Source organism: Thermobia domestica, chromosome 13 (assembly GCF_964235325.1).
Source record: "Thermobia domestica chromosome 13, izTheDome1.hap1.1, whole genome shotgun sequence".
Classification (NCBI taxonomy): Eukaryota; Metazoa; Arthropoda; class Insecta; order Zygentoma; family Lepismatidae; genus Thermobia; species Thermobia domestica.
This window is the reverse complement of record NC_137466.1, coordinates 132184523-132198559: the sequence shown is the minus strand read 5'-3', so window position 1 is coordinate 132198559 and position 14037 is coordinate 132184523. Positions and strand designations below refer to the sequence as shown.

Here is a 14037-nt window from a genome sequence, read left to right as displayed (position 1 = left end):
TCAAATTAGCTGTAACGTTGTTCAACTGTAATCTGGCACAAAAAATAATTTAACTACGTTCCCTTTGTTTTTGAAGTACATACTCGTGTATTAATACAAACAAATAATAAAATGGCTTTTTCCATGTGTCAATTACTAATCGAAAATTATTCACTTAAAAAAATCAGTTACAAGGGAATGAAGGGAGAATTGATATCGAGTTGGAACGTTGTGCATACATCAATCGAAAGCACTAATGATGCTGATTAAGAATCTGTAATAAAAAGTTTCCACATAAATGTATTGAAGGAGTTATGTCGATTTCACTTTTCACAGTTTTCGTACTTTTTCACGTTATTTCAATTCCAATAGCTACCAAACTCATACAAACGACTAATTCACGCACTAGAAATCGTTTGGAAATGTTTTCGTTACTCATATTTGAGGAAACATAACGTTTGGAGCATAACAGAATCAAATGTATTAGTTGACATAAGATGTGCAGTAATGATATTTCAGCACATACTCAGGGTTATCAACAAGAAAATGGTTCAAGCAAAAAATGTCTTCGCACCAAGAGCAACGGATTCTCGCAAATTTCTCACAATGCTTACAGTTGGCGACAGACATCAAACCTGAAACCAAATTTGCATGGCGAATCAAAAGCAGGATATTCACCAGTCTTATAACCAGCTTTAATAAATACATATTGATACAACCCAGTGTATCTTGGCGAATTAATCTGATTGTGTAGAATCGAAGCAAATATAATGCGCTGGTCTCGTTGAAGTATTTTATACCCGTTAAGTTCGAGTTTCACATAGTGTTCAAGTTTCTTCAAATAATGTTTCCAAACACCAAACCCATAAACGTCTAACGGCTGACAGAATCGCGTGCAGTTTTTCGGGATATTCTCAATCTTCACCATTGCGCCATTTGGCAAACAAGGGGCAATTCGCGTGTAGTCTGTAAACGGACCCCAATGGTCAAGTAGAACGATATTTTCTTCGTTCGGTGAAATCGCTGCAGACAGTAAGTCTTTAACAAACTTGTCGCAGCCGTCATTTGTCATGATGCCACTTTTCGATGCATCAAGCACTAGATTTTCGGGTTTGATCATTGTTTCCCACACCCTTGGCCCAGATTTTCCGCTAGACTCTTGGAGTGTTACCATCATTTTGTCATGAACAATGTAACCGTCAGTAGTTCTGTTCGCTGTCCTCGGCTCGTGGTATTACCAATAAGTATACTCCTGATACTTTAACTTACCTGGACAGGACGACGAAGACCTCTCCAAGAAAGGTTACAAACTGTTTCCCACAAAGCTCGTCGGTCTCAATAATGAGATGAGCATTAGGCGCCGAGAGGTTCGGGTGTCTCGTCTCGAAAACCTCACGGACGATCAGACGGTCATCCAGACCATAACACACACAAACATCACTCATACACACAACGAAAACACACTGGATTAATTGACACTATACTTATTTATTGGAACACTATTTTGAAAAAAAAAATAACGAAGAGAAATGAATACAACACTGGACACTAATAAATTTTGCCGCTGAAATTACGTTTTGCCCTATTCGGGAGATATAGCCCTTTCTATATATATATGATTGTAATTCAGGTATCACTAGAAATACTTTGCTCACACCATGAACACACTTGGGGGATTCGCACTGGGGAAAAGTTGTCTGGATTGTCCCACGATGAACCCAGTTGTTACGCTGAAAAGTCCTGCAGCGTAAAAGTAAATCTTGAGTAAATAAACGAAAAGAAGGTCTTCACAGTTGAATTCTGATATTGGAGGGCGCGAATATAACTTTTTAAACGCACAAGGTCTGAGGACCTAGGATTTCACTGATTGGGGCTAGCCGTAAGTAATCGTCCTTCATCGGCTAAATAGCTTGTGCCCCTTAACACAACTTATGTTTGAAGTTTAACGCGAGATGCGTGGTTGCATCTTCCAAACCTGTAGTCAAACTCCTCGAGCGTCCAAGCTCAAGCTACGGGTTGCAATGGTCAACGGAATAGTGTTGGCAGTTCATTTCAAAAATTACTCAGTTACTCACCTGTATGCACATACAAACAGAATACGGAAAACAATTTATGTTAATTTTAGTCAACTGCCCATAATGCACTAGACACTGCGATAACTCTGGCGTGAGAAAGTACAGATAACGGGCTACGAAACAACACAGTTGGTGCCACTTCGGCTACTGGGACATCTGGTCAGCCCGTATTTCTCTAATCTATTGTAATGTTTCCATAAGCGATTAAAGAAAGCACTTAATTCAGTTCCAAATAACTGCAGAATATATACTGTGCATATAACGAGTCAGGGAGAAACACTGAAATGGTTAGTCACTAACTGAAATGTTCTCAGCAAAATCAATGTTTTAAATATATATATGAAAAAATGATGAAAGACTTCTTTGTCCAATTGTGTGGGAAAGAAACAATTCCCACCAAAGAAAGAACTTATATGCGTTGCAGAATAAAGTATAAATCGAAAATAATAATCACTGTCTTCACGAAATATACAGGGCGTCCACAAAAAATACTTCTATAACCTGGTGGCGGTTATAGATTGGTGTCCGAAAGTGGAACGACCTGTTAAGTGCACACGTAGACAGGTTGAGAACCCTTGGCCGTCTGACGAAGTATGAATAAAATTAGGTTTTTCACCTGAAAATTTAAAATAAGTTAGTTGGCAACACTGTCATATGGTGTGAGACTTACGTGTATGAACGATGAATGGTTTTTCACCTGAAAAAGGGCTATTTAAAATAATTAAGTAACTTGTTCACTCACTACAACATGATGAGGTTCCTGCATGAGCAATGTCCAATCCAAATGTTCCATGAAGTAATAAGATCCTCTTGAACAATTGGTGCAGTTGGGTTTCCTTATCTTCCGTTACTTCACATGTTGAAACCATGCTGTCTTCCTGTGTGAGTATCCTCCATGATTCTCCAACGATGAGTTGATGAGGTAAGAAGGGGAGATTTTTTTTTTTTTTTTTTTTTTAACACTGGTGTGAGAAGCGAAGTACGGTTATAACACCTGTATGATAACTTTTTTTTTTTTTTTTTTTTTAAAGTTCGCAGAAAGCGTTTATAGGGCTATTTAATTCTTACTTTTTTAAAAAAAAAAAAAAACACATAAATACTTTTTGTAAAATGTCTAAGTGTTCCGTTTCGATCACTTTATTTGATATAATATGAAGTAAATACGTTATAGGGCTATTTAAATGCTTCTTTTTTTTTTTTAACACTAATAAATTCTTTTCGTAAAATGTTTAAGTGTTCCGTTTCGATCACTTCATTTGTATAATATGAGATAAATATACACACACGATAACTATTCATGAAAACATCGACTTGAAGAATTATCAACTATCTCAACAAAAATTAGTAAATATACTGATATCTGTATTTAAAATATCAAAATATGAATGAATAAGCAAATAGCAAAACATGTTAAAGATACTAAAATATTAAAATTATTATTAAAGTTTCGATATCACTATAATATATTTGAAAAAATATGAAAATCATTAAAAAAGTAAAATGAATGGAAATATAAACACATGATAAACTGACAATATATAAACAAAATAAGATTTTCACCTGTATGTCCCTTTTTTTTTTTTTTTTTTTTTTAACTGTGCCTCGTGTTGTTTGGCAGAAAAGAACGAAAAATCGTTTTTCAAAATAAAAAAAATAAACTTAAGTGTCAAAATTGACGTTTATAGTAATTCCAAGAAATAAGCATGATTCTGCATATCAAAGAAAAAGATCGTGATTTCGTTGACATGTATGAAGGAAATTCGGCACGCCATAAGATCAAATGCCATCTGCTCGTCGAGACTTTAGTTCGATAATGCTCAATACAACAAATGATTTTATTCTGAAACAAAGTTATTATTAGCTTAGGCCTAGAATAATGGTCGTTGTTCACTTCCATAAACGTAAACATTGTAGGGTTACCAGAATAAATGGGTATTATCTGCAAAAAATTTATTAATAAAGTGTTGAAAACTATTCAATATTGATCCAAGTTTTTCGAAGGTCTGAATCAAGGAAGTTGACTCACTAGTCCAAACATTCCTGAAAATAAATGGTCATTATGCCGTGAATTGACCAAAACCATAGGTGGGAAAATGTGTAATACTACACGTACTTACACACAAAATATGCCATCGACACCTGCGAGGCAAGACTAGAAACGTGCGTAGGCCTGCAACCATAGGCACTTACAAAATGTTTCTATACATAACTGAAATATCGACACTAATATTCAGTAAAATACACGTATGTTCCCTGGAACATAACATACGTCTTCCACCTAGAAAAAATGTGTAAACACACAAAATACAAATGCTCTCGTAGCATCGTAAAATATGTCTCTGAAAGACAAAATACATGAGACCTGTGAAAAGAAAAACATGGAATACAAACAAAAATATAGTCAACGACATTACAACTTTCTGGTCGATCTGAAACATCAAGATTAAATTCCCTACAAAACGGTTATGTAATTTCACGACAGTTAAACTTTCTTAGGCATCTTCGCTACAAAATATTTAAACTGGTATTATTAACGCATTAAAATTCAAAGTCATCGAGCATACGAAATAATTGAAAAAGTAATTTTTCATAAAACATTATGGCTTCATGCTGATGGAAAGAAAGAAAATAGGTTTATTTTTCGGGATCTATATCGATATCTGTAAGACGGCTGAAACCTCATAAATAATGGGCCATGTTGATTTCTGAAGGAAACCATACTGTTTGTTATGGCTGAAACCTAAAGGTTTATATTCCAAAACCTTTGGCCATGTTGATTTAAAAAATCCTCCATAACAATAACAATTTTACTAAAAAAATTCCAAATAGTTTTGGGACATACTGTGACTAAAATATAACTTTCTCAGAATTAACGTAAAACCAAACATTATAACATATTAGCATACAAATACACAATATAGTTACGATTCATAAACACTAAGATATTCACTGGGATATTACTAGACAATAACATATGCTGAAAAAATATTTAACCTAAGAATACACATAATTATGGATTACTGAAAGTAGAAAATCTAAGATTAACACTAAAAAGAAATCTAACATTGATTATAAGTGTAAAGTTTCATATTCTACGCATGAGATTACATACTAAGTTTCAATGACAAATATACAAATATACAGCATATATAATTAAGAACTAAAAATTTTCTTATCGTGGGCATCTCCATACATTCCTTGTTTTTTAATTCTAAAAAGAAAACTAAACATTAATTGTAAATAACATTTAATAGCATATTTATGAATTTCGAAAGTGGGAAGGGATCCTAAAAGATTTTTTTTTAACACAATAAAAATATATATTAGAACGCCAAAACATCTTCCCACTGGCTGAGATACGGAACTGCGCTACTAGTTCAAATTGCTTTTGGATAAATGCAATTTCCCTACGTATGTGATACGTTAATTATTTACTAAAAGATCTAAATTCAAACATCTGAAATGAAAACAAGAAAAAATTAATGACATTAAACTAATAGTAAGTCAGTGATAAGGTTTGCAACATTAGTATTCAATTGTGAGGCGCGACACGGAGTAAAGACCAAAAGCGGAAAAGAATCAGCTGTGTGTCGTTCGTCATTCGTAACCATAAGCACAGGTGGTCGAGAATGCAGCGACTATCTTATCAAAATAAAGAAAGAAAAACGTGTTATCTGCTCATTGCCGAACAGTTAAAAGCTGGAAGCAAAAAGGAGCATTAAAAGAAATGCGTAATTCTTCTTTTCGTATCCAGGTGTTCTATCAAAAACTAAAAGCAAAAGAAAGAAAATGAATACATGTTTATCGCTTAGAAATGCGTCGCTTTTCTGAAAGAAAAATTTGTATCAACACACAAAGTCTTGGTTGCCCCTCTTTTTTTTTTTTCTTCTTTTCCTATGATTACTGTTTCTGCTTTGATAATTACGGTTTGTTCGTCTATTTCTACGATGGTTACCTCTATGTACAAATCTATGTTTAATGTCACACAAATTGCGGTTCCTGTCTAGTATGTGATAACTCGAGTTACGTGGCCGTGATTTACGACTTCTTTTGTATCTGTTATTCTTTCGTGTGCGCTCTTGGTTCTGATTCCCTTTAAATTTTGTATTGTTTAACATATGGTCTTGGTATCTTTGCTTATTACAATAACTATAACCTCGTTTGCGCCTTTTCCCTCTGTGGTTTGTGACGGCTGTTGTTGTGCGCTTACGACTTCTGTCGTCTACACTCACATGTTCGTGGATTTCACTACTTCTACTACAAGCAGCGTCACTAGATTCTGAATAGATAAAATCGTTGCCAGATTTGTTACGAGGTTGGTTTAGACTACCTGTCTCTGGTTGGAGTTCAAATCCCTGCGTTTCCTTTTCATTAGGAATGTTAGTGTCTAGCTCAGGTTCCAATTCCAATGTTTTATTTACACTAGGAATATCAGTCACTAACTGAGGCTCAAATTCCGGTGTTTCGTATCCAGTAGGAACATCTGACTGTAACTGGGGTTCACATTCCGGTGCTTTGTTTTCTGTATTTATTTGCTGACTATTTTCACGAAACACATCCCGTAAAGCGTCTACCTTCTGACCTAATCCACTCTTTGACTCAACGAGATTCTCTTTCAAGCGAGCACAATTCTCTTTAAACTCAACACAGCTCTCTTTAAAATCAACTTTACTTTCCTTTATGTATCTCTCAATTTTTTCATTATTTTGATCTAGCTTTCCTTCTAACCTATCTAAATGCTTTTGAAAAACTGAAGCTATCTTAGTAAACAAATCTGCTTCGTTATATGCCATCTTGAACAAGATAAAGCTTAAAACATACAATTAGAATAAAATATGCTATCACAAAACATTATTAAAATCACCTGAAAGAGAAACTTTTTTTTTTTTTTTTTTTTTTTAAATTCCTGGTACTGAGCTGAAAAAGAAATGGTATATTAAAATATTAATCTTATAAGTATTCGAGCACCAACGGTCTCGATTCGGGTCGGTAGTTCGGGCGTCATTTATATGTAACCGTCAGTAGTTCTGTTCGCTGTCCTCGGCTCGTGGTATTACCAATAAGTATACTCCTGATACTTTAACTTACCTGGACAGGACGACGAAGACCTCTCCAAGAAAGGTTACAAACTGTTTCCCACAAAGCTCGTCGGTCTCAATAATGAGATGAGCATTAGGCGCCGAGAGGTTCGGGTGTCTCGTCTCGAAAACCTCACGGACGATCAGACGGTCATCCAGACCATAACACACACAAACATCACTCATACACACAACGAAAACACACTGGATTAATTGACACTATACTTATTTATTGGAACACTATTTTGAAAAAAAAAATAACGAAGAGAAATGAATACAACACTGGACACTAATAAATTTTGCCGCTGAAATTACGTTTTGCCCTATTCGGGAGATATAGCCCTTTCTATATATATATGATTGTAATTCAGGTATCACTAGAAATACTTTGCTCACACCATGAACACACTTGGGGGATTCGCACTGGGGAAAAGTTGTCTGGATTGTCCCACGATGAACCCAGTTGTTACGCTGAAAAGTCCTGCAGCGTAAAAGTAAATCTTGAGTAAATAAACGAAAAGAAGGTCTTCACAGTTGAATTCTGATATTGGAGGGCGCGAATATAACTTTTTAAACGCACAAGGTCTGAGGACCTAGGATTTCACTGATTGGGGCTAGCCGTAAGTAATCGTCCTTCATCGGCTAAATAGCTTGTGCCCCTTAACACAACTTATGTTTGAAGTTTAACGCGAGATGCGTGGTTGCATCTTCCAAACCTGTAGTCAAACTCCTCGAGCGTCCAAGCTCAAGCTACGGGTTGCAATGGTCAACGGAATAGTGTTGGCAGTTCATTTCAAAAATTACTCAGTTACTCACCTGTATGCACATACAAACAGAATACGGAAAACAATTTATGTTAATTTTAGTCAACTGCCCATAATGCACTAGACACTGCGATAACTCTGGCGTGAGAAAGTACAGATAACGGGCTACGAAACAACACAGTTGGTGCCACTTCGGCTACTGGGACATCTGGTCAGCCCGTATTTCTCTAATCTATTGTAATGTTTCCATAAGCGATTAAAGAAAGCACTTAATTCAGTTCCAAATAACTGCAGAATATATACTGTGCATATAACGAGTCAGGGAGAAACACTGAAATGGTTAGTCACTAACTGAAATGTTCTCAGCAAAATCAATGTTTTAAATATATATATGAAAAAATGATGAAAGACTTCTTTGTCCAATTGTGTGGGAAAGAAACAATTCCCACCAAAGAAAGAACTTATATGCGTTGCAGAATAAAGTATAAATCGAAAATAATAATCACTGTCTTCACGAAATATACAGGGCGTCCACAAAAAATACTTCTATAACCTGGTGGCGGTTATAACAACTCCACTCATCGCAACTATTGGCAACATAGTGAAAGAGTGGATTGTAGCATTTGTTGACTGCACAACTTTTTCAACTCTATCTTGTTCTTTGAACGCCAGAGTGCGATTTCCTGTCATTTCATATTGAACACCACTCTGATCGGCGTTCAAAACGTTTGCGGCAGCGATGCGTTTTTCATTGATTGTGTTGCTCATGCGGGTCGCAAATTTGTCTGCTTTCGTTTTCAAAAGCTCCTGATCTTCGAAGCAGGGCTTCGTCACGCGACTCGTGATTCGGCGGCTGGTAATTCTTAAACTGCTGTACCCACCAAGACGAAGCCTCGAACGAATGGGCGAAATCAAGTTTGGCTGCATTTTTCATCGCCCAGATTCGTATGTCATCGTCGTGAATTGGATGCCCAGCCGCACCAGTTGCGTTGAAATCGGCAAACGTGTCGTGGATTATTTTCTTCAGCTTCAATTCTCTGTTGCCACCAGATGCGAATTGCCTTTTCCACGCACGAATGACAGGTCAATCTGGTATCCAAGTGTGTTTCTTACGGATGGCAGTGATTTTTCTGCATTTGCCTCGCGGTGTCCATGCACAATCAAGAACCATCCACATCTCGTCGTCTGTATATTTCCGAGTGTCTGAATTTTTCGGACGAACTGCTGATGTCGATGGTTCATAATCAGGGTCTTCATCCAAAATCGAATAGCTCCTTCGTGATGTATGTAAATGTGCCACTGGTGTATCACCGTCAATCACGAGAAAGTCTGTCAAAACCAGTTTCTCAAATGACATCGCCTTTTTCACAGCCTTCAACAATCATGTCACTAATGGCGGATGCGAAGTCAATTTCACTTGACGTTTGTTCAGCAGATTTGATCTGATTCCGCTGGATATAGTCGCTGACTTGTTCAGTTACAATTGCCAAGACGTTGGCAATATTCATTTGCGGCATTTTGCACATTGACGTAACAAATGAACAACATTTGAGTACACATCAAAACAAGCACCTTGTTACCTCGGCGAGAGCACATTGACAACTGTTCGCATGTGTTTACAGTCCGAAGCTAGGCATGGGAGAATAGAAGTTGTTGCGCACTTTACCGCATAGATGGCAGTACCACACAGGGATTTTATTATGCGTGCAATATGGCTTATGATGCTTTCTCACTATGCATTTCACATAGATGATTAGCTTTAGAAGGTAGCAAGCTCTGTGAGTTGAGTTCATCGTTTTGTTTTCACCTACTTAACTAATTTCAAAATAACAAAATCTCGCAAAATGTGAAAAGTGACAAATCGACATAACTCCTTGAATACATTTATGTGGAAACTTTTTATTACAGATTCTTAATCAGCATCGTTAGTACTTTCGATTGATGTATGCACAACGTTCCAACTCGATATCAATTCTCCCTTCATTTCCTTGTTAGAAAAGGAAACAAAATCATCTCTTATGATATTTACAAATGTACAAATCAGACTCTTTATTTTATTTTTTTTTTTAAATGCCATAATATGAATCAAAGACACTACAAACGCTTCACTTTAAAAAAGGTATTACTACATTTTCTCAACATTGCACTTCGATAGTAACACACACAAAAACGAAATATAGTTGTTTGCATTAAGAAGATCGGGAAATTCGCAACTAGAAATAAAATAAAAAAAAGGTCCATTTCAGTTTTTTCTTTACAAAAAAAGACATTTTTTAAAATCCAGTTAACCCTTTTAGATTCTCGCATTTTTTGAGGAAAAGGTTGACTTTGAGGAAAGCAGTTACTGCTTCAGTTCTATTCGTCCGAGTATCATGATTGATACGTCATTCTCTTCAGAATAAAGCAAGTTTCAAATGGTATGCGCATATGTGCATTACTTACGAAAGAACGGAAATTCGGGGCAAATTAGGAAAATGTATCCTAATACAATCTGTTGAAAATACTACTGTTTATACGTAATGCGTATGGGAAGTTTAATTACAATATCAAATATAGTTACAAGGAAAAAAATATTTCTGTCCTGTTTGACTATACCATATTTGAGGGGAAAAAAGTAGAATACATAAAATAAAAAGTTTTCAAACACAGTAATGTTTATTGGAGTATTATGATACGTCTATGGAGTATTATAATACGTCTTTTTTTAACGAATGAAACAAGCTTTCAAATAGTACCATATGCATTTGTTCATAATGTACGAAAAAAGGAAATTTGGAATAAATAGGAAAATTTCCCTTTTTTAATTTGGCTCCCCCTGGAGCGGTCCCGGTTACAGGTACCCGAATATAATCTGCCTTGAAAAATACTGTGGCCAATACGTAATGCATATGCCAAGTTACGTTGCAATAACTAGTATAATTATCTATACGTTTGAAACTAAATAATTTGCATCAAAAAATTAGATGTTTAAGAGTTCCAGTTTCTTCATTGTAATAGTTTAAAGCATATTTCTCTTAGGAATGACTGAAATGACATAGTTAAAATAGATAAAATGGATTATACCGTGTAAACTAATCACGAAGCCCTTAATGTCGTAAGCAGACTAGTTGGCGATTTGAAATGGGAAATATGTGATCAAAGCATTTGGTAGTCCAATTGCTGTTGCTGCAGGTTTCTTTGACCGTTTTCCGCTACTTTTCTTTGTCAGGTAACTGTCCTGACGCTAGGGGGAGGTCGTACTACCCATTCCGTGTAGTGTGTCCCAGTAGTCATCTGAGTAGTCACTAGACCCGACACTGCTTGATTTCAATTTAAATGTGAATATTAAAATGAACTATAGAAGTAGAAACCATCTGAGGCTTTTTTTTTTTTTTTTTTTTTTAAACTGATGTGACTAAAGGATTGTATGTTAGTCAGCACATCCAATTTACGTTTTATTTAATCTTAATTATGATATATGTATGAGTTTAACTGTTCAGCTTTTTTTTTTTTTTTTTCTCAGTTAATCGTTTTTTGCACTTAGAGCGACTGAGGATAAAAGGAGCTACAGCTTTCGAAGATATCCTCGCTGAAACACACTGACACTGTAAGATTAGTAATATAATTTTGTTCACTTAATGTTATATTTTCGTCAAACGTACATTATAAGATAGGGAAAACATGCTGTTGTCTGTTGGCAATTACCGCTTCTTTTTGCGCACCTGAAAATAATACGTGGAAATTGGTGGTATTTGATGGTGAAAAGTTTTTCTTCATTAGAGATATGTAGGCGGATCATTAAGTAGCACACAGCAGTTTGTGTAGAAGAAAGTGTAATAGGTAACGCATCAGTAAGTAGGCTCGGCCGTCAAGTTTTATCAACACATTTCTCTCATCTTGGCCCAAGTTTCAAAATACCACGTTCATAGAAATCCATTTTTTGGTGGTGTAGCCATCTGTACACAACCGATTTGACTTCGTCATCGGAATTGTAATATTGGCTGGCCAAGAACTTCTTGATTGTTCATACGAAATGTTAAATATGTTCGACAGTGTTCGAAGATGGATTCACTGGTCATTATGAATGCCCTCGTCAATGACCGTAATACTCTGTTCACGTGATGCTATTACTGAACGTGGCAAGCCGACAAGGAGAATTTGTACAATTCGCGGCAAAAAACCTGCAACATGAGGATGTAAGTTTATTGTGAAGCTATGCCTAACAGCACAGGGAATGAACATAACGTCTAAGTGGAATGGATCACGCCAGGATAAACCTCGGCCTCCTCCCGTGCACACTTATTTTGGAGCAAAGGACTTCGTCATTTCGCAATAAACTTATATGCTCATGTTGCAGGGTTTTTTTTTGCCGCGGATTGTACCACCTGGAGATGTTGCTACGATCCATGAAGTTTTTCCTACACACACCGTTTCTCTATGAACTTCACTCGGGCTTTGTCCTTTTGACTCCTCCGTTTCCTGAAAGGAAAGGGAAAGAAAAGTCTAATACACCTGCAGTCTATTCAGTTCATACTTCTGCCGCTAAAGGTACATCTGATCAAACAACTTCCACTGCAGTGTGAACTTCTTAGTACTTTTTTTCTATTTTATTTCATGTTCGAGATTAGTGCGTTACTTATTGATCCGCCTTCGAAATTTAGTAGTAGCTTTTGATTTGTAATTTTTCTTCTTCTATTTTACAGTGAATTTTCTTTACCATGGTTAGCTTCTCGACCGAAAACATCGGGTAGTAACACCAACGCCACAAAACGAAGACACGATAATAAGAGATAGAAGAGAAATCATCTCCAACGGAGTATTGGCATGAGTGTCAAGTATTGACATATGCTATTAGTAGCATGACGTGTAGTGTTAACTATGTGAGGTGGTGATTGATCGTTGTGTGGAACTAAAGTGGCAAGGTAAAACATAATTGAAACAATTATTCAGGTACAAATTCCCTTGTGATAACGTTCGAACAATCCTTTTAAAAAAATTTAAAAGTTGTTCCTACTTTTATTGTAGGTACTCTTGGCGAACTCTTTTTTTTTAAATTCCATCCTGGAATGTACATTTATTGAGAGTTAAAAGAGTTATAGAAGTACACAAATGAATGCAGTGAGTCAAAGGTGAAAATGAGAGAGCGTTGTAAGACAATAATATGTTACTTCCAGTAATGAATTCACAAACAGTTGATATTTTACCAGTGCAGCTGACGTTAAATTGTGAGTTAATCTTGTTTGTCTTTTTTTGAAAATTAGAATATTTTGTTCTTTAAAAATTTGAATTGATGTGAAGCCAGATATTCAAACTATGTAATTTTACCTGAAACTATAGACCTGTGATGATCGGGGAAATGGGATGTGGGAAATTGTTAACTTGTATTTCACTTCGTTTGTAAAGCTGGCTTAAACGATAAAAGAATAATTGATATTTCTCTAAAAAGAATTATTAAAAAAGTTAAAAAGAGAAAAATGTGTGGCACAGGTAATTTCAAATTAATCAGTACTTGATGCGATATACTCAGATCTCTGAAGTTCTAGCCCGTTACGCAAATTATTCACTGTAATCTCCTTTTTCTCGCACTAAGTGTTCCCACTTGGCAATGCGAAGTGATAGTTGTAGATCATTCGTTTGTGCCACACTGTTGTAAATGACTGAATTGTGCTGTAAACTAAAAAGATTATATATATAAATATATATATTATCTATATACATAAAGAGAGATATTTGAGCTTTTAGTATATTGTTTTATTTTGAAATGTTCTCCTTTGTCAGTAATACGAGGGTCACTACGAAAGTTTTGAGATGTGAAATAACTTACGTACTTAAAATCAATTTAACACTTACATTTTCTCAAAGTATTCACCATTACACTGTACACACTTTTGGATTCTCGAACACCATTACACTGTACACACTTTTGGATTCTCGAAAACCACTTTTGGAAGCAGTGTTGCCAGTTGTTTTCTTCAAGTGTTGAAAGTTTATTCTCGTAAGCCACTACAGCTTCTTCAGGGCTGCAAAATCTCTTCCCACGCATGCGATCTTTGATCCTGGGGAACAGAAAAAAATCACGGGGCCAGGTCAGGGCTATACGGCGGATGAGTCATAAGTTTGACCTACGTAGATTCTAAAAACTGAATTATTATGATGGCCGTG

At 35.9% G+C, this 14037-nt stretch overlaps 1 protein-coding gene across 4 annotated transcripts in view; it reads left to right on the top strand.

The window, feature by feature from the left end:
* The window catches only part of LOC145668513 (uncharacterized), a 46183-nt gene extending 32567 nt beyond the window's left edge, over positions 1-13616 (top strand). For all 4 annotated transcript variants that reach the window (XM_081736482.1, XM_081736483.1, XM_081736485.1 and 1 more), the window contains exon 6: positions 12579-13616. In XM_081736482.1, the coding sequence (XP_081592608.1) occupies positions 12579-12669 (91 nt within the window). In that variant the 3' untranslated portion in view covers positions 12670-13616. The remainder of the gene's footprint in view (positions 1-12578) is intronic.
* Positions 13617-14037: the final 421 nt, after the last annotated feature.